The 26763-nt window shown below is 43.0% G+C and overlaps 1 protein-coding gene across 3 annotated transcripts in view; it reads left to right on the forward strand.

The window, feature by feature from the left end:
• Nucleotides 1-25808, forward strand: part of KPNA6 (karyopherin subunit alpha 6) — a 54010-nt gene extending 28202 nt beyond the window's left edge. For 2 of the 3 annotated variants that reach the window (XM_031962273.1, XM_012545974.3), the window contains exons 2-14: nt 9712-9845; nt 10997-11089; nt 11783-11882; nt 12815-12909; nt 13454-13585; nt 14040-14128; nt 15194-15293; nt 15749-15912; nt 17741-17819; nt 18022-18147; nt 18483-18610; nt 19291-19469; nt 20615-25808. In XM_031962273.1, coding sequence (XP_031818133.1) covers nt 9712-9845; nt 10997-11089; nt 11783-11882; nt 12815-12909; nt 13454-13585; nt 14040-14128; nt 15194-15293; nt 15749-15912; nt 17741-17819; nt 18022-18147; nt 18483-18610; nt 19291-19469; nt 20615-20802 — 1607 coding nt within the window. In that variant the 3' untranslated portion in view covers nt 20803-25808. Of the gene's footprint in view, nt 1-5; nt 541-9711; nt 9846-10996; nt 11090-11782; nt 11883-12814; nt 12910-13453; nt 13586-14039; nt 14129-15193; nt 15294-15748; nt 15913-17740; nt 17820-18021; nt 18148-18482; nt 18611-19290; nt 19470-20614 lie in introns of those variants that run through there. The other variant, XM_031962272.1, reaches the window with a different exon arrangement.
• Nucleotides 25809-26763: the final 955 nt, after the last annotated feature.

A 26763-nucleotide genomic window follows, 5' to 3' on the forward strand; every position in this document is an offset into this window, starting at 1 on the left:
AATCTAGATTTCGGTAACTACCTGTACTGCCATATGGACTACCTCTGTCCACAAAAACTAGCCGATTTCCCTTCTCTCCTGTCCCCCATTTTATAACTATAAAAAGCTGAGGCCTAGAAAAATGATACAACTAATTTAAGGTCTTCTAGATAGCAAGTTACCTAAACAGTAGAAGTAAGTATATTTCCATCACCAGCCTGAAAGGAGCCCTTCTTGGCCCATGACATAGGCACTGACATTTATCTGAAGGGAATCTCTCTGATAATGTTTCTTCTTTGGATCTTATTCTGAGGTATAATTTTTCTTTTACGGTAATGTTTTCAATGTAAATTCCCCACTTCTAATCATTGTAGCTCCTCTTCCAAGATCCTCCAATGAAGTCATAAGCCAGTGTTTGTGAGATTCCCCTTGTTGCTATGGAAATAAAAATAGTCACACAATCATCCTTCCAGTTCCCCTTGTCAGCTTTGTGCCGAGGCAAGTGGAGGAGCAGCCACCCTGGGTAGATCTGGATCTCAGTCATGAAAAAGCAGCTGTCAGGTAATTACTAGGCAACACGGCAACCTTTTGTTACCCGTCTGTACTCAGCAACCATTAGTTTCCTAGGAATGTCCAGACGGCATCACAAACTTCTTTGCTTTTGTACTAGGTGGATTTGGACCATGCCTAGTGTGGCCATACTTTGACATGTTCTAAGAGCCTGATAGTATTCTTTCATCCCAGGGAAATCCTAGCCTCGCTTGCCAGTCTTCACCTTTCCACCACAGCTCCATTGGGTGTCAACAACTCATTTAGATGTCCTTCATGTTATTGTACTCCATTGGCAAATTATCTTTCATTCCTATCTGCCCAGTCTTTTCACTTTCTATTTTTAATCTCACAAGTTCATTTTTAAATCTCTGGAGCCTTGAGACTGCCATAAAAGTCATAGAATTGCAGGATTCCAAAGTTGGAAGGAACCTTAGGAGCATTCTAGTCTAACTTGTAAAACTAGAAAAGACTCTTCTAAAATATACTTAGAAGTAGTAATCTAGTCTTTGAAGACTTCCACTGAGAAGGGCACCCATTCCCTCCAGGCAATCCAGTCTGCATTTGGATAATTTCTACTGTAGGAAATTTTTCTGTGCAGACCAAGCCTAAACCTGCCTCTTTGCACTTTTTCCTTTTCCTCCAACTTTCCTTTGCTCCTTATTTTGCTCTTTGGAGTCAAGCAAAACATGAGTGATCCCTCTCCCTTACAATAGCCCCTTGGGTACATGGAGACAGCTTTCATATGCTCACCAGGTCTTGTCTTTTCTAGGCTGGATATCCCCAGCACCTTCTACTCCTCCTCCTCTCATAGGAACCCAAGGCCCTTCATCACCAAATTCAAGCTTCTGGAGATGTGCTCTCTTTTTATCAGTTCCGTTCCTTAGATGTTTGCCTATAACAGTACAAGTCGGGGGAGTAGTAGTGATAATAGCTCCTGGCACTTGGATAGAACTTTCTGTGGGGGTAGGCATTGTGCACAGCTCTGGAAGGTCAGTGCAATTATCATCATCCCCATTTTATAGTCGAAGAAACTAAGACTGACAGGAGTGATTCATCCAGAGTTACTATCTCAGACCCTGCTGATTCCAGGCCCAGCCTTTTAATGGAACATAATACACCAAATGTAGTCTGACTGGAGTGGATTGCAGTGAGAGGACCAATCCAGCTGTGCCCTCAGGCTTTGAGTGGTTATCTTATTGTACTATTGTGAAATTGTTGACAGAGAATTTCACTCCACTAAAATTCCCAGATCTCTTCCCCTATCTTACATGTGTGAAGTTTACTGTTTGAACTCAAGTGTTAGATTCTACAAATATCATCTTTATTAGATTTGACCCAATGTTCCAACCTGTGAATATACCCCTTTTTGATCCTGAATGTCCTCCAATAATTTAGCTGTTCCTCTCAGATAGCTTTGTATCATCTATATTCAATAACCATGTCAGTTATGCCTTTATCCAGTACATTGATAACATTTTTTATTCTCAATGTCAACTAAAATAAGAATTTTCATATACACAATAAAATAGAGATGGTTGTACATGAAACCTTGGAATTCTATTAATTTATAGCCTCCTTTTCTTTTTTAAGTGTATAATAAATCATTGACAGAAAAGTTAAATAGCATAGGTCCAAGTACAACTCCCCAAGTTTCTGGACTGGAGATCTTTTCAGTTAATATTGACCCTATTAATAACTACTCATATAAAACTGCCAGACTTTTGTATTTATCTTTTATTATCTGTACTTGCATTTAGCTAGTGTGTATGTGTATGTATGTGTGTGTGTATATATATATATATATATATATATTATATTTTATTTTTTTTAAATGTTATATTGGTTGATGTATTCCCTATGTTGCTTTGTTTTATTTTGTTTTTAAAGTAAATTTCTTTTTTCTTTATTGGAATTTTCCCTTCATGTCATCACAATTTCATCATCTGATAGGCTTCCCAGTCCCCTTTTACAGCACTAATTTATATCCTTCATACAGATTAGAGAATAATACTTAGAAATATTGGTTTTTTGAAGACAGAAGATCTGGAGCTCAGCCACTATGCTTACATCTTCATAAAAGTTGTTATAAGAAAAATGCTTTGTTAACATTAGTGTATTATATATAAATTCAAGGCTTTTCTCTTGAGTTTTTCAGGATATTTCTTGAGGATCTCTGAATAGGAAGGGAGTTAATGTGGTAGTAGATTTGAAGTTTGTGACCCTTTTATAGAATCCTAGCTCAGCTACTTAACTGTCATCAAGGTGTTTTACTACTATGGGGGGGGGAAATCTAAGCCACTTTCCTCATCTATAAAATGAGGGGTTTGGACTAGAAGATTTCTAAATTCATTCTGAGCTCTAAATGGTGTGATCCTAATGGAGGCATCAATTATTTGCAATTCATAGAAGCCAGGATTTGATTTGGGCATTGAAAGATAGACAGGCAAAGAAAGAAGGGAGAGCATTCTAAATAAGAGAGTAAACACATTTGAAGACAGACAAGAATAATGCTGGGATCTTCACTTAGGAGACTGTATGTGGCAGATGGAAAAACTGAATCATGATCCCCTTTGTCCAAGAAGTGTAACTGGGACTGAGGATGAGGTCTTGTGATTTCAGTTCTATGTCCATGAAATCTGGGATTTCTGTTCAGACATTCATGACCATGGAATGATGTAGTGGATGACAATAGGACAAACCAAAGTGTATACCTTGTGTATGGCCTATCATTTCCTTGTTTTGGTGGAAGGTGTGTCCATTGACCTGATAATTCCTTTAAAAGTAGTCCTTTTCCTTCACAAGGAGCCTTTTTCCTCCTTTGAATTGGTATGACAACCAGGAAAAACCTGAGGTTATTGGGGTCTTCAGCACCCTGTAAAAGCCTAGGAATCCACATGTGCAAAAATGTTTGTGGCAGCTCTTTTTGTGGTAGCAAGGAATTGGAAATTGAGGGGGATGCACATCAATTGGGAAATGGCTGAGCGAGTTGGGGCTATGTGATTATGATGGAATTCAAGTGTTCTATAAGAAATGATGAACAGCTAAATCATTACTGATTAGAAAAATGCAAATTAAGACACAGCTCTGAGATACACTTCGCACTTCTCAGATTAGCTAACTTGGTAGGAAAAGATAATAAATGTTAGCGGGGTTGTGGGAAAACTGGGATACTGATGCATAATTTTATTCCAAATTGCTCTCCGGAATGGTTGGATCATTTCACAACTCCACTAACAATGCATAGGTATTTGACCATTATTTTCCAAATAAGAAGGCAATTTGGTGGTGATGGCCTTCAGGTTAGGCAAAGAACATCACCTTAAACGACCAGATCTTCACTAACTTTCCCAACTATAACAAAAATCTTCCTAGTCCCATATACAATCAAGATTTCATACAGTTAACTAGAATCATTTTTTTATTGCATAGATCTGGCATAGTACTCAAAATTTTTAAGTGGATCCTTTTTGCCTCCAAATTAAAGTACATATTCAAACCCCTCCTTCCCTTGGCACTGTTCTACTTTACCCATATTTCTATTCTCCAAATACTCTACCCTTCATCTGAATTGTTCTGTTTTCTGTCACCCTTCAAACTCCCACATTCAGGCTATTGTGCCTTCTTCCTCCTTGCTTATAGAATTTCCTTCAAGACACTCCAAATTATTCCACTTCTTTCATGAAATTTATCCTGTAATATTATCTTATCCTTCTAGACTGTAATAAGCTCGAGGAATACTTGAGAAGGCCAAGCTTTTCTATCTTACATTGTAGTCTGTACCCTTAGACACTTAAAGGTTTATGAATGATGGGGATTGAACCTGTAGTAAAGAAAAAACCCTGGTGAGGAAACTCCCTTCTCTGTAATCTAATTAGAGTCTTAGAGTGGCTTAGAATACTGTTGACTTGCCCAAGATAAGACTGGAATGCAGTTCTTCCTGGATATGGGGTTGTCTCCATTCAACCCTCCATCTTATTTCATTTATTTAATATTAAGTGCATGAAGCTGTGATGTACTCACTGACTTTGCAGTGAGAACCCAGGGGCTGACATGACCCTAAGTGTGCTCTGGAAAGTCCTGGTTACAAGTCTCCACTTGTGACTATGGGGATAGTTCTGGTACCTCAGACGATTGGGGAACGTCCGGGTCGGGTCTTGGCCTTAGGCCAACCTTTGGTGATCTTGTGAGAGTCACTTTTCTTTCTTTTGGACCTTGGTTTTCAAAACCAATTGGATTTGATCATTTCTCAGTGTACACTATGTCCAAAGTTTATGGTGTTTGCTTTGCTTTTTATAACCCATTGATTAATCAGTCATCCATAAATTGATGCCAAGTATTCAAGACTCTTTGGATTATTAGATCCCTTTGGAGGTCTGGTGAAACCTGTGAACAGTTTCTCAGAATAGCATTTTTAAATACATTAAGTAAAATATTTAGGATTACAAAGGAAACCAGTTATGCTGAAATACAGTTATCACGGTATTTTTTTTTTTAAAGTTCATGTATCTCAGGTTAAAAAACTCTATTACAAATCCAAAGGACTTATTATAAAAATACTATTCACCTCCAGAGAAAGAACTGATGGGAGTCTGAATGCAGATCAAAGCATACTTTTTTTTTTTTTTTTTTTTAAGCTTTGGAGATTGTAGACCTTTTTTTCCTCCACTTAATAGTATTTTATTCTTTCCAATTATATGTAAAGATACTTTTCAACACGGGAAACCTCATCCGGCCCGGACACGGAAAGGATTGACAGATTGATAGCTCTTTCTCGATTCTTTTCTTTCTCTCAATTACTTTTCACTTTTGCAAGATTTTGAGTTTTGTTTTTTTTTTTTTTTTCTCCTTCCCTTCCTTACTAAGGAAGCAAACAATCTGATATAGGTTATATATGTACAGTCATTTTAAACATATTTCCATCTTAGGTTGTGTAAGAAAAATCAAAACCAAAGGGAATAACCACAAGAAAGAAAAAGGAAAAAAAGTGAAAATAGGAAAAGCATACTTAAACTTTATTTTTCTTGATTTTTGTTCTGTTTTCTTTTATAACATGGCTAATATGGAAATATATTTTACATGGTTGCACATGTATAATATATATCAAATTGCTTTCCTTTTTAAAGAAGGGGCAAAAGAGGAAAAAAATTTGGAAACAGAAATATCTGTTTAAAAATAAGAAACTTTGTTTGAAGGTAAATAGAGATGGCACTTGATACCCCATGAATCTTTGGAATATGAGGATGAAATCATCCTTTTCTGATTTTGTTTTCAGAACCAGGGCTGTTGCCTTGTATCTTGGTGATGACCCTAGTTTCTCAAAGGCTGTGTAACAGAACGCAAGCTCTGGATGATCCTGCTAAGCTGGAAAGTTCTAAAGTCAATTTTGCTGACTAGTTCAAGGCATCAGGTGCACCTTGAACTAGTCGTCAGCAAAATTGAGAGCATATTATCAGCAGGAGGGTGGCCCCTAAACAAAGGGTTTCAGTGGCCATAAAATTCATGTTTGATGAAGGATGAAGGTGACTGAGAAAATAGGGGGGAAGATCCCCAGAGGATACTACAAGATATTTTTAGACCATCTGCAAACATTCCTATAACTGTAGACCTTTTAAACATGTTATTCATTCAAGTTGTTACATTACTTGAAGAAATAAATCATATCCACTCTGTGGCAAACCAGAGTTACATTTTGCCTCAGTTGGTTATAACTGTCATTGAGTTCTTTGCCTCTGGAGGGGGAAGTTACATGCAAATTATTTTTTTGTTGGAGAGAAATTTTAAAATCTGAATATTGTCCATATCTAGTTTTAACTTTAAGCAAAATGGTTTTTCATAAGAGTTGTTTTTGCATAAACAGCAATTACAAGAGCTAGGTTCAGACCCCCAACTCTGCTACTTGACATGTGTGTAGCCCTGAACTCCTTGACCTCTCCGCACTCAATATACTTGCCTGTAAAATGAGACAGTTGGATTCATTGGCCCCTAAGGTCCCTTCCAGTTCTGAATATATGATTTATAAAATAAAAAGATTGGATTAGATGATCTCTAAGATCTCTTCTGCCTCCAATTGCAAGGGCCACATGAATTCTAGAAATGAGAAATGGAAAGGACAGCTCTGCTTCTAGTCAGTCAGAACCACCATTACCTATTTCGCTAATGGCCTTTACAAATAGCTAGGATTGGGGACAGAATGAGAAGGAAAAGGCTGTTTTTAGCCACTATTCCCAAGGACAAAAAAGGTGGAAAGGCTCTAGATTTCATAAACGGGAAAGGGAGAGTTATCCGAATCTTGAACTTACTGCAAAATGAATCCTAAATCAAAGCTAATTGCAGATAGCATTTATTGTCTACTGGAAGTTCCAGAACCTCTTCTGCCAGTTAATGCAACTAGTTGAACAGAGAGCATTGTGCAGATGGATCAGGATGGGGGTAGGGACAATTCAGTTCAGACCCAGGTTTCTCTGGTGAGCCCCTCTTCCTTACTATTGTGGAAAGACCTGGTGTGTAGCTCTGGACGTGTGCCTTAATGCTGATGGCATTTAAAACCTTTGTGGCAGGGGTCCACTTTTCATCTCTTATGCCCAAAGAACAACTAAATAACACAAAAACTCATTCTTTCCATGGGAGGCAACTTGGGATAGTTGAAGGAGCCACTGATCTTCAAATCTAAAGACAGACACGAGTCCAGACAATTACATATATATGAGATAAAAATAGTAAACTGGAGGTAAAATGTCTATTTGATTCCTAACATTCCAGTGGCTATCCAAACTTAGCTTAGAAGACCTCTAGTGAAGTGGAAGAGAAAGGAACAAGTATTTAATAAACAATTATGTTCAGGGCATGGTGCTAAACATTCTACAAATGTTATTTCATTTGGACATCAAGTGAAACCTTGTTTTCTAATTTTAGGTAAGATTTTGGAAAGTTTTTCCTTAGATTAAACCTAAATTTGACTTGCTTTAAACATTCTACTACCCTGTCACTAGATGACGTTTAAGTAATCTCCAGAATAAATATACCCCCACTTTCCATCTATGCCATCAGCACCTCTAATATATCTTTTCATTATCCCCTAAGTCAGGCCCTCATCACTTGGACTCTTGAATAGTCTGCTAACTGGAGTTCCTCCATCTAGTCCTTGCTCTGTCCCCTATTCACCGTTCCCACAACTGCCAGAGACATTCCTAAAACAGAATCTTACTCTCAACTCTCTTAACTCAAGAAACTCTTGATTAATCATTTATTATAATTATGCCTTATATCCTTATGTATCTACCTAGGCATTTCTTTAAAGATTCCTGATAAAATAAAGTCTGGGTTATTGATACTTAGGGCAGCCTTTCCCTTTTCTATATATCTAGGTAGGGATTTATTTTATTACTTATCAGGTGCTATCTTAAGTTATGGGAATTGCAAAACAAAAGCAGTGTATTTCCTGCCCTTAAGTGACTTCCCTTCTTCTGGGGGATACAGCTAAATTCCTGCATTAATCAGTACGGAATTATGCAAAATAAATACAAAGTAATTCTTAAGAAAAGACTTTAAGTTCTAGAGGTTGAAACTAACCAAGGCTTCTAGAAAAAAGTGTTACTTGAGCATAATCTTAAGAGCCAATAAACTTTGGGCCACTTATCTGAAAAGGTAAATTGGAGTTAGATTAAGAAGGTCTTTAGTGCTAAACAAAGGTGTTTCTATTTTATCTAAGAAGTAAAGAGAACCCCAGGAGTTTCTTGAATTAAGAGAGTTGAGAGTAAGATTCTGTTTTAGGAATGTCTCTGGCAGTTGTGGGAACGGTGAATAGGGGACAGAGCAAGGACTAGATGGAGGAACTCCAGTTAGCAGACTATTGTTTATTAAATATTTGTTCCTTTCTCTTCCACTTCACTAGAGGTCTTCTAAGCTAAGTTTGGATAGCCACTGGAATGTTCGGGATCAAATAGACCTTTTACCTCCAGTTTACTATTTATATCTCATATATATGTAATTGTTTGCATTTTGTTTCCCCTGTTAAAATGTTAACTTTCATTACACTTTTTTTAGCACAGTGTTCAGCATGTAGTAAGCACTTTACAGGTCCTTATTGACCTGGAAGGCCTCAACTGAAGGCCATGGAAATTGAGACTATTTCAAGGTATCCAGACAAACCTAAGCAACCTTTACCATCCCTTATGAGTCTCCAGTTGTATGATTCTGTAATGGTCTATGTCTGAATTATGCTTCTTCTGTATTTCAAAGAAGTAGATTTCAAAGATCTACTTGGTCCCATAGGAAAGAATTACATAGCATTTGCAAAGAAGCAACTATAAGCTAGTCATTTGGAAAATTAGTATTCTGAAAGCGGAATAGGGTTGTCTCAGAAGACAGAGAATCTCTTTTCATTGGAAGTTTTCAAACAGAGGTTAGATATGTACTATTTATATGTTGTAAAGGAGACTTTTTTTTTTCAGGACCAGATTGGTCTAATATTTCGAAGTACCTGCTGATTCCAAATTAGGTGAACTGATCTTTTGTGATTTGAAGGATAATTGCTGATATGCGGCAAATGAAAAAATATAAAGACTCTGCTCATCTTTTCTGACTCAACTTGCCAAGTATATGTGTTAGTTCTTTAGAGAAGCTATTATATAGATAGGAACCAGAAAAAGTGCTTTCATAGAATCATTTGTTCTATGTAATTCAATTTCAACAAAACATTGATTCTGTTAGTCATCTGGTATGTAAAGAAAACTTTTTTTTATTTGTTTTAATATATAGAGAATCCCTGTCTCCAGAAAAGCATCATAACTTAATGGGGAAAACACTGAATCTGAGATCTGCAGACCTGGCATTTATTGTATATGAGACATGCAGATTGAAATACTTAAGTGTCCTACCACACAGATCATTGTGAGGATTAAGGGAAGAAGAACAAGTGTTGTATCAGCCCTAAAGCATTTTATAAATGTCAGCTATTGTCATTATTTCTGGATGTAGGGGAAAATTTTTTTACCAGTCTCCCTAATTTGCAAATTCTCTAAGTATGCTTTTATATTAAGATTACTACCATTATTGGTCCTCTTCAAGGATCTGGGAGAAGGGCTGGAAGTATTGTAGACTTGGCCCACTTTAGGGGATGGAGAGAACCATTGGGGGAATCTCCTCTTATAATAGGTGACTGCCATTCTTTGATTTCTCTAGAAACCATGGCGAGCCCAGGAAAGGACAATTACCGGATGAAGAGCTATAAGAACAAAGCACTGAACCCAGAAGAAATGAGAAGGCGACGAGAGGAAGAGGGAATCCAGCTCCGTAAGCAGAAACGAGAGCAACAGGTAAAGATAGAACCAATCACCCTTTCTGCAAAGGTGGGGGAAGCATGGGGAAAGAATTTTTTGCAATCTCATTAAGGGGGGACTGTATAGAATATTGAAAAGGGAGATAAGTACTTTTGTGTCTGCTCCATTTCTAAAAATACTTATTCCTGCCTCCTGCAAAGCCATCCTTTGGTAAATGGAAGGAAGAAAAATCCCCGCCAAGTTAGTCTACTCCTATTCCCTCTGAATAAGCCCTGTGTTTATCTCTCTCCCCCCGTCTCTCTCTCCCCCCTCTTTCTTCCCTCTCTTTCTCATACCAATTCCCAACTTGCACCATCTCCCCCTACCTTGAGTCCTTTCCAGTTGTCTGTCTGTTACCTGATCTTTAAAGTTCAGCAGTAATCCTATCTCTTAATAAAACTTCATTAACCATTGTAGCTCTAAGTAATTTCTTTGCCTTCAGAATTCATCTAGGACTCGTGTCAAAAGTATAGCATAAGCATGATGAATATGGAAATATGTTTAGAAGAATTGCGTATGTTTAACCTATATTGGATAAAATTCCAATAAAATTTGGAACACAAGGTTTTGGAAAGGTGAATGTTGGAAACTATTTTTGCATGTGTTTGGAAAAACAAAATACTATATAAAAACTTTTAAAAGCATATTTTATACATTATTTTTATGTATTTGCTTCCTCAACTAGTCTGTAAACTCAAGGGCTATGATCATGTCTTATATATTTTTATCCCCCTAAAATATCTATTTATGATCCACTCTCCTGTTGTTGTCAATTTCTCCCATATAGATATTCATAAAATATAAACAAAATGGCATCTAAACTCTTTTTCATCATCTTTCCCTCCTGCTATGTACTCCTAGATCCACCTTTTCTGATGTTATAGGTAGAGCTGACAATTCTGATTTCAGAATCTTAAGGTTTCCCTGCCAAATGATTTTGATTCTTGGTATGAGTTTAGAGCTTGTCTAAGTAATACCTCTACATTTATCAGTCTCGTCCAAGTTGATTTCATCTTCTGGATTGTCATTTGACTGTAGATATAGACAGATGCCAAAAGAGGAAGGGTTGGCCAGGCCAGGAATAGCATGTGTGAGTCTGCTAACAAACAAATGTGCTTACTGTCGACTCTTTTAACTTTTATATTCAGCTTTTTAAACGAAGGAATGTAGAACTAATCAGTGAAGATGCTGCCATGTTTGACACACTACTCATGGACTCCTATGTCAGCTCCACCACTGGGGTAAGGTCTGAGTATGCAAGATTGGGGATTTCCTATTTTCACAGACTTAAGACTGGGCATGTCATATTGGTTCCTGTTAACACACATGATAACACTTTTTTGTTGTCACTATTGCCTTTTTAAAAAGTACCATCCTTGGTTAGACCAGTTGTCATCCTAGTAGTCCTCATAGGCCAGGTGCCAAGCGAAATTGTGAAAAATAATGATAATTGTTTTTCCATCCCGGAGTCCTCAGAAGTTGTAAGAATAGAGTTTGAGCATCCCAAATTTTTTTTTCCTCATTAGCTATATGGCAGCAGTAGATGAGCTAGAACTTAAAAGTATTTTCTTTGTTGAGTGACCTTTATGAATTTCTCTCTTCAGTGAGTGTGAAGGGAATAGATATAGTAGACGGAGCACTAGGTTTAGAATGAAGGGACTGCAGTTCTACTACTTAGAACTTGTTTGACATTGGCAAAGGCCTGATTTTCTCTTGTTGATAATGAAACAATTGGAATAAATGATTTTGAATGTCACTTCTAACATTAAATCTAGAACAGTATTTTTTATTTGCATTTTCTTACTATTCCAAAGAGTCTTTCCATAGTAGATAGTCTTTCTCATACTCTGGGTATGAGCCAAAGAAGCTCTTGGGTTTTGGAAGCTAGATTTTCTGGTTACTCATCAAGTCCCAGCTCTGTCCTTTCCCTTTAGGATAGAGTGATCACAAGAGAGATGGTGGAGATGCTCTTTTCTGAAGACTCTGACCTGCAGTTAGCAACCACACAGAAATTCCGCAAACTGCTCTCTAAGGGTAAGACACTCTTGCACTCAGAAATTAATGGCACAGCTTGGAAGTATGTTTCTCTCTTTAAGAAATTAAAGATATTAGCATGGAAAAGGGAAAGCCAGTTGACTATCTTTTTACCCTCAGTGATAGGCAAAAAACAGAGAAATCAGACTGATTCTTGGCCCCAGACATAGAGGAGGAGATGGGTCCATCAGGGAGATGTCAGCTCAGTAGTTATTAGTTCTCCTCCCCTGCCTCAGAAAATCTTCCCTTCATGTCTTTAACCAAAGGCTTAATGCCCACTAGTCAGGAAGATTTTAAAGGGCATCTCAGTGCAGGCTGATTTGTGCTAGACAGCTTCTTAAGCCCCTTAACTCATCTGAGTTTTTGTGGGCTTCTGCCAAGATTTCTCTCTGGGCCTGTTATATTCTATTAAGTTCTGCTGGTTCCAGAAGTTTTTTCGAGCCTTGGGAACAGAGTAGTCACCCCCCCCCCCCAAAAAAAAAAAAAAAAAAAAAGCTCATCTTTCAGGGTCACTTGCTTTCTGAGTAACAACAGTCAGCATTTCTGTGGCATTCTCTGTGAAGAGAAGTAGCCAAGTAATGTTCCCCATGTTACAGATGAGCAAACTTCACAGATGAGAGGGGGCGAGAGATTTGTTCACACTGTACAAGAAGTGCTTGTTAGTCTTTGATGTTTCATATTCAGTTTAGTCCCTCATTTTATGTACATTAGAACCTTTTTGATGACCTGAGGTGCTTAGTGATGACTGACCATATATAGTCTAGAAGCTTTACCTAGGAAGACCCTGGGAGTATCCTGAGACAGGCTCCCATGTATGTGTTCCTTGAGGAAAGCCTAACTGGACTGTTACTATTACTGCCAAATAATTATCTGGTGTTAGCTGGGAGCAGATATCACCTGGATCTCTCCTAATTCTTGGCCTTTTCCTTCAGAGCCAAACCCCCCCATAGACGAGGTGATCAATACCCCTGGAGTAGTGGACAGGTTTGTGGAATTTCTGAAGAGGAGCGAGAACTGCACATTACAGGTGACTAAGGGGAGCTGGTGTGCCTGCCCAGGTATTGTGTTATACTTTGGGTGGTGGGCGGGGGAGCGAGAGGGTGTGACAGGGCTTTCCCCCACACCCCTTAGGCAGCTGGCAAGAAATGGGATCCTTCCCCTCGCCCTCAAGACCACCTGAAACCAGGCAGCCTCGAGTGGGAGGCAGCGTGGTGTAATGGAAAGAGCACCGGACTGGGAGTCAGGAGACCTGGGTTCGAGTCCTGTAAAATGAGGAGGTTGGGCTGAATGATCTCTAAGGTCCCTTTCAGCGCTAACATTCTGTGATTCCCCAGCCTGACCTTTAGGGAGGGTCCTACTGCATGTCTGGCTTGGGGCTCCTGTGGAGGAAGCAGACAGTTTCTGTCAATTCTTAATCACCAACCTCTGGGTTCTGTTCCACATAAGGGGGGAGGGATCCTCCTGAACCATGGGATACACCCATTTAATGGGCACACCCTATCCCACACTTTGCAGCTCCTGTCTCCCCAATACAGACACCAATAATCCATTTCCCACTGTACTTCTTTCAGTTTGAAGCTGCCTGGGCCCTGACCAACATTGCCTCCGGAACCTCACAACAGACCAAAATTGTCATTGAAGCTGGGGCTGTCCCTATCTTCATAGAATTACTTAACTCAGACTTTGAGGATGTACAAGAACAGGTAATGAGCTGGTAGGGCATAGTGCAGAGTCAAGACAGTCTCCCTCTCCTAGGTTCTGACTGAGGCAGTGAGCAGACATTTGTAAAGGACTTATCCCAGGGTCTCTAAAGATGCTACTGCCGGACTGACCTCCCCCTTATTCCAGGAAGGCCTGGGTCAGATTGCCTTAGGTGTTGCTGAGGCTTAGAGAAAGTGGTGGGGAAGTGACTGGGCCTGAGGGCTAAACCATTCAGAACTGGCTCTGGCCCTGTGAGCCATAGACACCTCGGTGCCATTAAAAGATCATCATGGGGCTTGAATTCCAGATCCGTTTCATGCCAGTATATCTTAGAGCTCCTCCTGACCTGAAGATTCCTTGTCATTATCCATAAAATGAGTCCTGGGCCCAGAGGACCCCACACTTCCGGTGACCAGACAAGCCGTGTGTTTAAGAATACCATTTGATTCCTTTCAGGCAGTCTGGGCCCTAGGAAACATAGCTGGTGACAGCTCTGTCTGCAGAGACTATGTCCTGAATTGTGCCATCCTCCCACCGCTGTTGATGTGAGTAACCTGGGCCCTCAGCCCAGGGCATCCCTAACCTCATGGAAGAGTGGGCATTTCTGAGAGGCTTCATGGTGTGGTGGGAAAAGATTGATTTCATGTCCAAGGACCTCATTTCAAGTCACAGCTCTTGAGTGACAAAGAGCAGGTTGTTTCCCTTTCTTGGGTCTCCTGCTTTCTTGATGTGTAAGATGAAGGCCTTGAACCAGATAATTTTTCTAGCCCAAGTTGGACATTCTCTAATTCTTGAAAATCACCATTATGGTAGCGACCGTTAGTTTGCTTTTAGACTAAGCAGATGGTAGATGTTCATGCTCATTATGGAAGTCATCACCTTCCAATAACATCTTGTTATCTGATAAGATTCTGATCCAAGATAGACAAGAAATTCTGGCAGGTCCCAGGGGCCCTTACTTGTGGTTTCAGAAACTATTTTGTGCAAGTGCCCTAGGAACAAACTGCTCCTGAGGGTAATGAACTTTCTGCTTAGCTGAAAAGACTTAGATACAGGTCTGGAAACCATTTATATTAACTGGAGATATATATCTTATATCTAAGATCTGGCCTAGCAAAGAACAGAGGCTTATTCTTAGAAGATTGATTACCAGGAAACGGGTTTTTTGGCCACAGTAATTCACGAGTCCCTCTGCTAATACATGAAGAAGTTATGATTTGGAGAAAGATATGTTAGAATAGAAAGAATACGATTTCTGGAGTCAGAGAACCTGAGTTCAGATCCCACCTGTAAGAGTCCTGGGCAGGCCACATCTCCTCCCTCATTTTCTGGGGATTGAACTTCAGCTCCCAATCTGTCCTGTGATCAGACTTCTGGCATCTTAAATAACTGGCTTTCCGAAGTCAGCAGCATAGGGTTCCTCAATCATAGTAGGTAAGCAGTGAATGACCAGCCACATGAGAATGGGGCTCTTTCCCCCAGGATCTCTGCAGACCAAGCTGTGATAGCCCCCACTGTCAGGAGGTATAAGGGGGCACTTCCTGACCCGCTTAGAACCACCCCCAGGCTCAGTACCCCAGGGTTGACTCCCTGTGCTGCGTTTCCTTCAGACTCCTCACCAAATCCACACGAGTGACAATGACCCGGAATGCTGTGTGGGCCCTGTCAAACCTGTGTCGAGGAAAGAATCCACCCCCCGAGTTTGAGAAGGTGAGCCCGTTGTGCCTCTGCTCTCCCGGTGACCCCTTACAGAGAGCAATCCATTTTCTAGGGGAATGGATCCAGAGAAGAGGCTTTTTTTTTGGCTACTGTATTAGGTAGTCAACCTTGTTCATTTAGGTTTTGGGGGGAATTCCTAGAAAATGGTGAGTTAGTGGTGGAAAAAGCACTTGTATTAGTCCAGACAAGTCAGTGAGGATCCTGGTTCTATGACCAACTAGCTGTGTAAGTCTCCTCACTTCCCTGTACTAGCTTCTACTTTCTCATCTGTAAAATGGGGAGAAGAGAAGATTCCTTGTCCTGGGAGGAGTCCCTTGATAAGATTGCATGGGAAGCACTTAACAAGCCCTGCAGGTCCTGTTAGGCGTTCAATCTGTGTTCTGAAGACTGGCTGGGGCCCCCTGCTCCCTAGCCCAGTCTGAGTTGCTCTTCCCATGGCTCTCCAGGTCTCTCCCTGTCTACCCGTGCTGTCCCGCCTGCTGTTCAGCAGCGACTCGGACCTGCTGGCAGATGCGTGCTGGGCCCTCTCCTATCTGTCTGATGGCCCCAACGAGAAGATCCAAGCAGTCATAGACTCTGGCGTCTGTCGGAGACTCGTGGAACTCCTAATGTGAGTGCTCCGTGCCGCCTTGACTCTCAGGATGGGGAAGTCTTCAGGTGGGCAGGATTCAGGAGGCTCCCCAGAGCCCCGAGGGGGACTTCCCCCAAGTCCCTGTAGCTTCAGATTGCTCATGTGGCTCCGGGAAAGCCTCCCAGCAGTTTCTTTAGTGGAAAGAAAACTGATCTTGGGGTCAGCAGGCAGAGTCCCCAGGCAGGCCCTAGTGCTTTCAGACGGTTTGACCTGGGACAAGTTACTGAAGCTTTCTGAGCCTAAATTTTGCCAACTGTTAAATGGAGATAATAACATTTATCTTGCTTTCAATGGCAGTGATAGCAGTTATCATTGGGTATTATGGAATAAGTTTTGATTATGTGCCAGGCCAGCCCTATGCTGAATGCTGGAGATGCCAAGAGAGAAATCAGGCAATCCTTGCTCTCAAGCTTACCATAACAGAATGAACGCCAGGCATTTTAGGAAGTGGAAGAGGAAGGCCTCTCGCCACTGGCATCAGGCCAGGCTTCGTGGCATTGCTCGAATTGAGGAAGAGTCCCTAGAAAGAGACAGAGCGAGCAAGCCTTGACATACAAGAGGAGGCCCCAGCTCGCCCCTTTGTGGAGGTGGGAGGCCTTTGGACATTACACGTGGCGTGGGTTTGTTGAAGACTTTTTCAGTTCTTAGAGCAGCTATGGTGATTATTTTTCTCTTTTCTAAAAAAAATATTATTCAGTATGAAATGGGGAAGAATACTTGGGATAACTGATATAAGAAACAGAAGATATCAGTAAAAACTTTTTTTTTTGGTTTGTTTGTTTTAAAAAAAGAAAGAAAGAAAAGGCCCAGAGATGGAGTATGCAAAATAGCCAGAAACCTGTTAGGTTAGAGAGAAAAAAAACTGAATGCAAGATATTCCAAAGGATCAGGGCAGTTTTAAGCTGTAATAGCTTATGGGACACCCTGTATGACTGGAGCCAGGTTTGGGGCAAGCTTTAAAGCCAATTGGGGATTTATATTTTAATTTTAGAATGCAGTAGCTGGAGCCAGTGGAGTAAGTAACATGGTTAGACCTGCATTTCAGGAGTCTCTTTGGAGGCTTCATGGAGAATGAATGGGAGAGGGAGAGACCTGAGGCTTGGAAAACATTTAGGAGACCTTGAAATAACCCAGGAAAGAGATGGGGAAGACCTGAGCTGAGTAGTGAGAAGGGGATAGATCTGAAGAAATCAGTGGAGGTAAAAATGGCAAGTTTTGGCTGTCCATTAGAAACATGGGCCACGTGAGGGCGAGTTGCTGTGTGGGACCTGGAGAGCTGGGAGAAGATTTAGAATTTGTTCACTGCTAAGTTCTGAGAAAAGCATAAAAAAGGCAATGCCCAGAAAACACTTAACAATATTAAAGAGTTATGGAAGTGTTGCCTGTTATTCAGTGGGCAGAGTGAGGGCTCTGACTCAGTTTGAACTTAGAGCTATCTGAAAGTGAGCATTGCCTTCCTTGATGGACCGTGTGAGCCCCATTCCTGGAGACAGAATGGCCTGAGGTCTTGTAGCCCTGCTGTGGGCAGCACTGGTGGTCAGCTGCAGGGTGGACTAGTTGACCTCTGAAGGTTTGGGTTCAGGCCCTGGGTTCCAAGTCTAACTTTCTGTCTAAGCAATGTTGATCAAGTAATTTAACCTTCAGTTTCCTCATCTCTAAAAGAAGGTGGTTAGGTGATTTGTAAAGTCTTTTTCTCTCTAGATTCTCTGGTCTCTATTTTTGCTATCCCGTAAAGTCAGTAACAAAGCTGTGCTTCAGGTAGCTCTCCTGGACTAACCATCTCTCGGGGCTTGCCCTTTCTCTGCAGGCACAATGACTACAAAGTGGCCTCCCCCGCCCTTCGAGCAGTGGGCAACATTGTCACGGGGGATGACATCCAGACCCAGGTAAGGACCAAAAGCCCGCAGCCCCTTCTTCCCCTGGGAAGCAGACTTTGCAGACAAGAACAGGCTGTCCCTGCCAGGCACCAGTTCCTGGAGTCCTGAGCCAAGGATTTCTTTGTGTCCTAGGGCACTGTGGATATTGGAGTGGCAGGGACGGACCTCTCCTAAATAAGTCACCAGCACTGACTGCGTTCTTCTTCTTCAGGTGATTCTCAATTGCTCAGCCCTCCCCTGCCTCCTCCACTTACTGAGTAGTCCCAAGGAGTCGATACGAAAAGAAGCTTGCTGGACCATTTCAAACATCACAGCTGGAAACAGAGCCCAGATACAGGTAGGGAAGAAAAGGGGATTTTGGATACTAGACAGACTCGGGCCCCTCAGTCTTTGGTTCTGTGACAGGTTCAGGAAGAAGAGCCCTCACTTCATCTCTCCTTTCAGAAGTAGGTCAGGGTTGAAGCTAATGTTCAAAAAGAATTTAGCCAGATTCTGAACTATTGTTATCGATATTACCTAGAGTCCCATCTTCTAGCTCTGTAGTTGCAATTTCCCTGGGGTGCAGGTCTTCTGATGGGCAGAACCTGCTCATTCTCCAGACTAGGGAAGTCCTTAACCAGAACTGTCTCCTCTTTCTCCTCTCCCCCCCCCCCCCCCACCCACCCGTTCCAGGCTGTCATAGATGCAAATATTTTTCCTGTATTGATTGAGATCCTGCAGAAAGCCGAGTTCCGCACAAGGAAAGAGGCTGCCTGGGCCATCACCAATGCCACGTCAGGAGGAACTCCTGAGCAGATCAGGTACTGGCTCTTCCTTCCTGTGGTACTGTAACCCCTCTTGCCCTTAAGCACTAGGTGGGATCCTCAATACAGCTGTGTGACCCCACATGAACAGCCTTCCACCTTTCCCAGTGCCATTGCCTGAGAAGCCCCTCCTCCATTCTAGTTAAACAAGGATGGGAAGAGCAAGCTGGATTTTTATGGCAGTCCTGGAGTGATTCTCCCTTTAGAGATGGTAGAACCTAAGAAAAGATTGGAGTCTGTGCTTTCCTAGTGATGAATACTTGCCACAAGTCTTGTTAAATGTTGTTCATCTTTTGGACATAGGCTACAGAGAGATGAAAATTTTAAGTGGTCAGTTTCACAATAATAAATGGAAGATATGCTTTCTGTTTAGCTTAGAGAATATCCCAGTGAGCTGAAACCACGCCACATGCTTGTCTTTGACAGAAGCAAAATGCCCTTTTGTAGGCTTAAAATAAACCTTGTAAAGTGGTTAGAGAGGCCGGTTTCAGCACAAAGCCCTTGGGGAGAATCTGGGTGGCTCTCAGTGGGACACAGATCATCAGCACCTAAAAGCGGAGCTTTCTCTTGACGGGTCGGCAGTCTAAGCCTCTGCCGGAGGAATTTTTGAGGACTCGGGAGACCTATAAGCCTGGTGCCTGTTAACATGTGGCATTTACCTTTCCATTGGCTCCCAGGTATCTGGTTACATTGGGTTGCATCAAACCTCTGTGTGACTTGCTGACTGTGATGGACTCTAAGATCGTCCAGGTTGCCCTCAATGGCCTGGAAAACATCCTACGGTTGGGCGAGCAGGAGGCTAAGCGGACGGGCACGGGGGCCAACCCCTACTGTGGCCTCATTGAAGAAGCTTATGGTAGGTGGCATCTGGAGCACTCCAAAGAGGCTTTGTATTCAGTGTTTCACCTTGGTAAGGGTGGATATGCCTGGTTTTGTTTTTACACAAAAAAAGCCACCTCAAACAGAGGCGCAGTGGCCTAGCTCGTGAGCCACCGTCATGGTAGCTTGCTTCCTACGGCTCTTTCACCTTGCCAGAGCCCTCTCCTCACCGCAGCCTTGTGAGGCCGTGCCAGCCGTAATGAGGCTCAGAGAGGAAAGTCACTCGCCAGGGCCACCGGCAAATTGGGTTCAGGGCCCGTACTGGAGCCCGGGCTGAGCTCCCACATCCCCATTCTCCGCTGTTCCACCTCTGCGTTAGTCTGGGGTGACTTGGCCAGCCCCTCGGGGTGCTGTCCACTCACAGATGTCAGTTTGGTCTTAGGGAATTCTAAGAGTGGCTCTTTGCAGGGAGGAGCCTTTTTAGAAGTTCTAACAGTAGTTGCTGATCTAAGACTCATGGCTTCTGCCTTCTAAAGCAATTACTATATAAAAGAAAATTCCGAGATATAATGTATTAGTGTAGATGGACTTTTGAGAGAAGGTGAGAAGATAAATATTTCGTATGTATGGGCCCCAATCACCTTCTTACTCTAGGAGGAATTTACATAATAGAGTTATTCCCTAGATAAGGTCAGAGGAGAGCAGGCCCTTATAGCTTGTATCCAAATTCCCAGAGTTCCCTTTCAGCCCTAATTAGTATCCAGTTTGAGGGAGGCCTTCCATCTGCTGCCTGCCCTTTGCTCTAGTCACCCCCCTCTGGAGCGCGGTCTGGTTCTGGCTCCCATATTAGAAGTCCTTTTAGAAAATGGCTTGGTGAATGAGCAGGCTGGAGACTGGGTTTTGGTTTGAAGATCTGTTAGAAAACCAGGAAGTGGAGTCTAGGGGAGAAGAAATCAAAGGGGGGCATGGAACACATGTAAGCTTCGTCAGGAGCACCTGGAGGAGATTCTAGACTCCGATTGTCCCCAGAGGCAGACTTGGCTCCCAGGGAGAACTTCCTGACTTTTAGGGCAGACTTCCCTAGATGGGGCAATCCCTTGGGCCAGGGATTAGCATGGAAGTTCTTCCCGGGCCTGTTTGGGTGGAAAACACTCATCCCACTTCTCTTTCCCCCACCCCCAGGCTTGGACAAAATTGAGTTTCTCCAGAGCCATGAAAACCAGGAGATCTACCAGAAGGCCTTTGACCTCATCGAGCACTACTTTGGTGTGGAAGATGAAGACACAGGCCTGACTCCTCGGGTGGATGAGACACAGCAGCAGTTCATCTTTCAGCAGCCAGAGGCCCCCATGGAGGGCTTCCAGTTATAATGCCTGCCCAGGGGAGGGGAGGGAGGGACAAGAGGAGAGTACCACAGACTGGCCTCTGCGGTCCTGGGTGGCAGCGGCGGGGGCCGGGAGATACAGCCCAGCTCCCTGCCCCAGCCCTGGAGACTGCCCTGGCTGCCCACTCCCTCCCTTCCCAGGAGGCCCCTCTGAGGACAGGCCAAGGCCGAGGCTTTGCTTTTGTGGAAGAAGGGGGCTTGTTTTTCCTCTTTATCCACTGTATTTTTGCTGCATACCTGTCTAACCCAAGAGCCCAGGGTGGAAAAAGGAGGACTGAGGTAACCAATTTGCACCTTTTTTTTTTTTTCTTTTGTGGTGATTTTTCTCTTCCTCCTTCCCTTTGTCCCTTCCTGGACTCTGCCCCAGGCTGTTTCGATCTTACTTTGGGTACTTGAGCAGATGGAATATTCTGGTGGGGGGTGGGAGGGAGAGGGTAGGGAGAGAATCCAAAAAAAAAAAAAAAAAAATAAGTGTTCATGCTCTGATGGAATATTAATCCTAGATGCTTGGATTGAGTCATTGAAGCTTTTTCTTTTTCCTTTTGCACATTTTACTCGTATTATAATTCCTCCTGTCATTTTGGGGACATCCTTGGGACTTTTAAGAGTATCACGTCCCCCTTTTAAGACCTGGCTCTCCCCAGTGGCTGGTACACTTCAGCAAAAGGGAAAACCGCCATGATGTTGCCATTCTGGCCGCCTTCCCTTCTGCCTTTCTGCCTCCCCAGGGCAGGGGGCAGGGCCTTCTGGGGAACCAGTCCCACCTTACCTGGTTTGGGGCATGGGCCTACTTTGTGGTTACAAGAGTGGCCTCAGGGAAGGGGATGGTAAAGGCCCTCAGGTGGAACGACCCAGATGTAGCTACTGATCCTGCTTTTCCAAAACTCCCTCCACCCCAGCTGTCAACATGGTGCAACCCCTAAAGTCATTGTTTACTTGAAATTCTCCCTCAGCGCGGGGACCTGCCCTGAGGGGTGACATTTTCTCCTAAGTTCATGGCAGGTGATGGTCTCTTTCCTTTTCTGGGGGAAAGGAACAGACCTCAGCCTGATTTCCCCCAGAGGGAATGCAGGGATTGCCAGAGACTTGTGTCTTTAGCCTTTCTTGTTCCTCTTCCACAGCTGGATCATGTTCATTTTACTTACAAAGGAGAGAATGTCAAAGCTCTGTATTTTTTATATTCTATATATTAGGTAGGTGAGTCTTAATTGATTTGGGGAGGGAACAGATCTATGAGCTGTCTTAATTTCTATAAATAGGATGCTGTGAGGCAGACAGAGCTGAGAGATGATTTCTCTCTCTCTCTCTCACTTAATAGGTTCCCCTCCTTCTCCCTTCTTGCCTGAGCTCTGCTGGCTCAAAACCAGGTCAGACATGAGTTGACCCAAGATATTTTTTCCTAGCCAAGCACACAAAGGTGGCCTAGGCTTGTAAATAAGAGACCTTAGAAGGGGCAGGGGTAGAATGTGCTCCATCTTAGTCCTGCTGGACTTTTCCATAAGCCTAATATCATAGAGAGAGCAGGAGGTCCTGACTAAGCTGACTCTGGTTAGCCTCTGATGGAGGAGATCCCAGTCTTTGCCTAAAACTGCAAATAGGAGGCCCACTGCTGACCAGGTGACTCTTTGAAGGAGTGAAGGTGGGGAACGAGAACCCCAAGGAAAGGGGCTCTGGTCTCTGGAGGGCCGTGTCACATGGCAAGCAAAACTTACATTCCAACTTTAACAAGCAGACTATTTAGTTGATCAGAATAAATACTCTTTCAAATCTACACCTTTCCTTACTCTGAAAAAGAAAAAAGGATGCTTTTGTACAAATTGGCCATTTTTGTTTACTTTGAACATAAGACTATGAGCACAGTTCCTACATTGTCCTGTTTCCCAGACCCTTTTAGGCAACAAGGCCCTTTCTGTCTCAATCTAGGAAGGCCGAGGAGAATCCACAGATTCTCCCCCTCACATCTTCAAGGGAGTTGTTTCATTTCCCAAGAGCTTTCTACTTGCCCTCTTCTCCCCTCTCTATATCCCAAGGTACATCAGACTCTGGCATTATCTTAAAAGCTGTTACATTGGCAGCTAAAGGTAAGAAGCACATACCAAGATTTCCCTCTCCTTTTAGAAATCCATTAACAGAGTCCTTAAGGAATCCAGCCCTGGAAGCCTGGGTGTGACTGCTCAGTTCCCCAGAAGGTAAGAGGACTGGAATTCCTGTATAGGTAAGAGAACAGTGACCCATGTCACTCACAAGATTATCTTTCCTCAAATGAACAGAAAAACTTTTTTTTACTGATGTTTTTGATTTGAAGAGTGACAATATTTCAGAAGAATCCATGTTGAGCAGCACTTCAGGCTCTGAAACTCCTTGTGATTAAAATATCCTTCATCTTGCCAAAACACAACCAACTGAGCCCAGTGATCCAGACAGCAAGGGATTTGCCTGACTCTCAGGCTACTGCTCAAAGTTCACTGGACATAGATGGGAGCTAGGGAAAACACTGACTGCAAACTGATTTTCTGTCAGGATTTTCTTTGATAGGCAACCATTCTGCTGCTCCTCTGCCTTAAGGAGGTAAGGAGTCCTTCATTCCTTGCTTATCCCTTTGATGTGTTCCCCAAAACAGAGAGCGAGGGATCCTTTTGGTTTGTCTCGTGCCTCACTTCTCTGATAGTTCTCCACCCTTCTTGATTTTTGTTTCTGAGAAAATTCCTGTACATCCCTGAGTAGTCTTACCTGCTGGCATCTTTCCCTCTGGCCCTAGCTTGTCACTGGTTTCTCGACTGCTAATGCACCGGGCTCCACGCCCAAGTCTACAGCCTCTGGATGAGTCTGACTGAGCTTGGGGGCCTGGAAGGGGAATGACATGGAAGGTAAGGAAGTAGTCTGAGGAGGGCTGCAGCTCTGCAGACCTCAAAGCAACTTCCTTCTCAGTCAAGTTAGAGCCTCAAGCTTCAGGACTTTTGAATTTGACTTTGCCAGATGAATGACCCATCATCAGACTTAGAAGCTAAGTTTCTGTTAGTACTACTACAAAATATATACAAGGACCTGAGGGGGTAGGATGGTATTGTTAAACCAAATGAGCCACTGAATCACCAGCCATCTCATCTCTCTGCTCCATCCAGCCCAAATGGTCTAATTCCTACCCCATGATCATATCTGGACTCGTGAGGTCCGTGGACCTCCTCCCCATATAGTTTCTCACCTTTCTTTAGATGCAGGTAATGTTTTATGGACCTTCTTGGCAGCTCTATCCCACTTCCTTTCAGGACTTGCACTGATTTTGCTCTTTGCAAGCAGGAACACGTGCCACAGATTCTCTCAACTACCCAGGGACCTACCTCCCCCAGCCCCCTTCCCCCAGCAGCCCTTTGAACTCTTAATTTATACTGATTAGAAAAGCCTTTGACACCTTAAAAGTTGTTTTTATAGTAGATTATCTTTTCAACTTGGGGAACCATTATAGGAAGATCCTATTTATGGAAGAATTCAAAGTGTCTGAGACTCGTTTTTTATCATGTTCTCTGGGTCAGCACTGCAGGCATGTGCAAGTCCCTATGTACTTCTGTGTCATGGGAATCCACTTGGTATGACAGATGCAGAGGCCTGTGGGTTCTGTTAGAGGTGCCTTCCCCCTCTTAGCTGCCGGGATGCCCCTCTTCCTTCTCCCTCTCTTCCCCAAGTTATCTGAGTAAAGGGACAATGGCCAAGGGTCGCGGGGGGAACCTTGGCTCCCGCTTTTGGAGCCACCAGCTTCTTTCTTGTGCCAAAGTCACCAGCAGGTTGGTTTTGCCTTTGCTTGCCTGAGCCTCTCTGGCTTCTCCTCCTAGGGTACCCACAGACCATCCGGGCCTGGGCCTGGCGAAGGGGCAGGGAACGCGGAGGCAGGCAGGTGGAGACAAGGGAGACTGGGTGCCCCCCTTCCCTGAATGTTAGCGAAAGGACAAGTCAGGCAGCTCCTTGTGGAAGCGGAAATGGCCTGTTTCCAGCCCAGTGCTTTTGATCCAGCTTCTCCTGGGTCTTAGCTTTGGGTTCTCAAGACCACTGAACAGCAGTACATTCTCATGGCTTCAGCTCAGTGGCCTTAAGGTTCCAGCTCACATCCTACCTGAGTCTCCACCTGTGGTTCTATTCCAGGCTTGTTCATCAAGCATCTGACTTCCTGATCCTAGCCAGGGCAGAAGGTAGAGAACCAACAAGAGGCCTTTGTCTGAAGTGAGCGGCAAAAGGGTCTTTGGCTGCTTTGAGCAATGGACTGTTTCCCTCTGCCACCCACCCTCGGGCTACCTCTGGTGGCTTTTGGTACACATCCAGGGATCCCTGAACCTTCCTTCCTGCTAGGGCAGGGCAAGCAATCCACACCATCCGGGATCTGCAAAACCGATTTGTCCCCAGGATGGAGGAGGGATTGAAATGATTATTTCAAGGGTTGAGAAATTGCATGGATGAGATTCATGTACTTCTGTAACCCTCTGCCTCACAACTGTCCAGGTCAGAGCTTAGCTTTCACACTTATTGAAGAATCACAGACGAGTTTGGGCTAAGAAATGGGGACTGGAGTGCATTGTTACTGGATATTTCCTTACCCCAGTCTGTGGAACCTTCCTATTACAAACTACCAAGGGAGAGAAGAATGAGTGACACAAACTGTGCCCCTGGTAAGCTCCCTACCTTCCCTCCAGAAACATGAGCTGGTTTTCCCTTTTTACTAAAATGTTTATTTTTTTCCTATGGTTCTTGAACAAATCTGGCTATCTCCCCTCCTGCTCACAAATCCCAGATGTTCTTGGAGGTCCTTTGGTGTGCATTAGCCACAGCTGGGTAATTCTAGACTGGACACAGGGCAAGACAGACAGTGGAGTTGAGCGTGATGAGTACAGACTTAACAAATGATATTTATATACACATCAATTTGAAGAGAAAAAAATGTATTTCTTTAGGTTTCGAACACTGTGTAACAAATATAATGCAAAAATAAAAACCTGTTGAAAAGTTCTTAGTAGTCTGTCTTCATTTAGACTCTTGCAATGCCTTTGGAGTGAGGTTGACAGTTTGTAGCTAGAAGGGAGGAAGCTGCCTGGTTTGCCTGGGGAAGCCAGTCCCAGACTTCAGTGTGCCACGTACTTGCTCTGTGGCTTCAGAAGCAATTCACCTCCCTTCTGTAAACATTACCATGAGACCTTTTGGAATCTCAGACTGCCCTCAGATCTAGATCTAAGAAAGACTTTGGGGTAGTCCTAAAAAATATTAACCATGCTTCGTTTGTCTTAAGGGAAGGCAACAGGGAATAATGCACGAGTTCTTAACCTTTTGTTATGTCATGGACCCCTATAAGCTCCTCCTGGGAGAAAAAAAAATTGTAATCGAGGGAAATGCTAAATTTCAGTTATGTTAGTGAAAATAAAGGTGTTTTTTTTCCATCTAAATTTATGGGCCCCTTGAAATCTATCTGGGCTCCAAGCTAATTAAGCATCTTCTGATAAATCAGTAATAACACTGAATTGAATGTCAGATCTGACATATCTTGTCTCTGATTCTTATTTGGGAGACAATAAGCAAGTCAGGAATGTAAAAATGAGATTTTTGAGCTGAAAATTAGAAGTAATCCACCCCAAGCTCATGATTTTCCAGATGAGGAAGCCAAAACTTGAGACATTGAGACCTGTGTTCAGACAGATCTGTGCCTCTATTCACCTTGAACTCTATTTTTATCCCTCTAAAAAGGCAATGCTAATTTTCAGACACTGGCAAGTTCTTCATTGAAGGGATTCAGCCAGAGGCTGAATGACCACTTCTGGGGTATAATTGAATACTATTTCCTTTGAGACTGGAGGGCCACAAGACAAGGTGCAGCAGGCCGTAGTGGTGAGGACCCCTAGACCCAGAAGCAACTGGAGCTATGTCAGCCACCCTTTTTAAAAGGAGAGGAGCTGTTTCCTGTACCCTTATA

The sequence above is a fragment of the Sarcophilus harrisii genome, chromosome 3 (genome assembly GCF_902635505.1).
Source record: "Sarcophilus harrisii chromosome 3, mSarHar1.11, whole genome shotgun sequence".
NCBI classification, from domain to species: domain Eukaryota; kingdom Metazoa; phylum Chordata; class Mammalia; order Dasyuromorphia; family Dasyuridae; genus Sarcophilus; species Sarcophilus harrisii.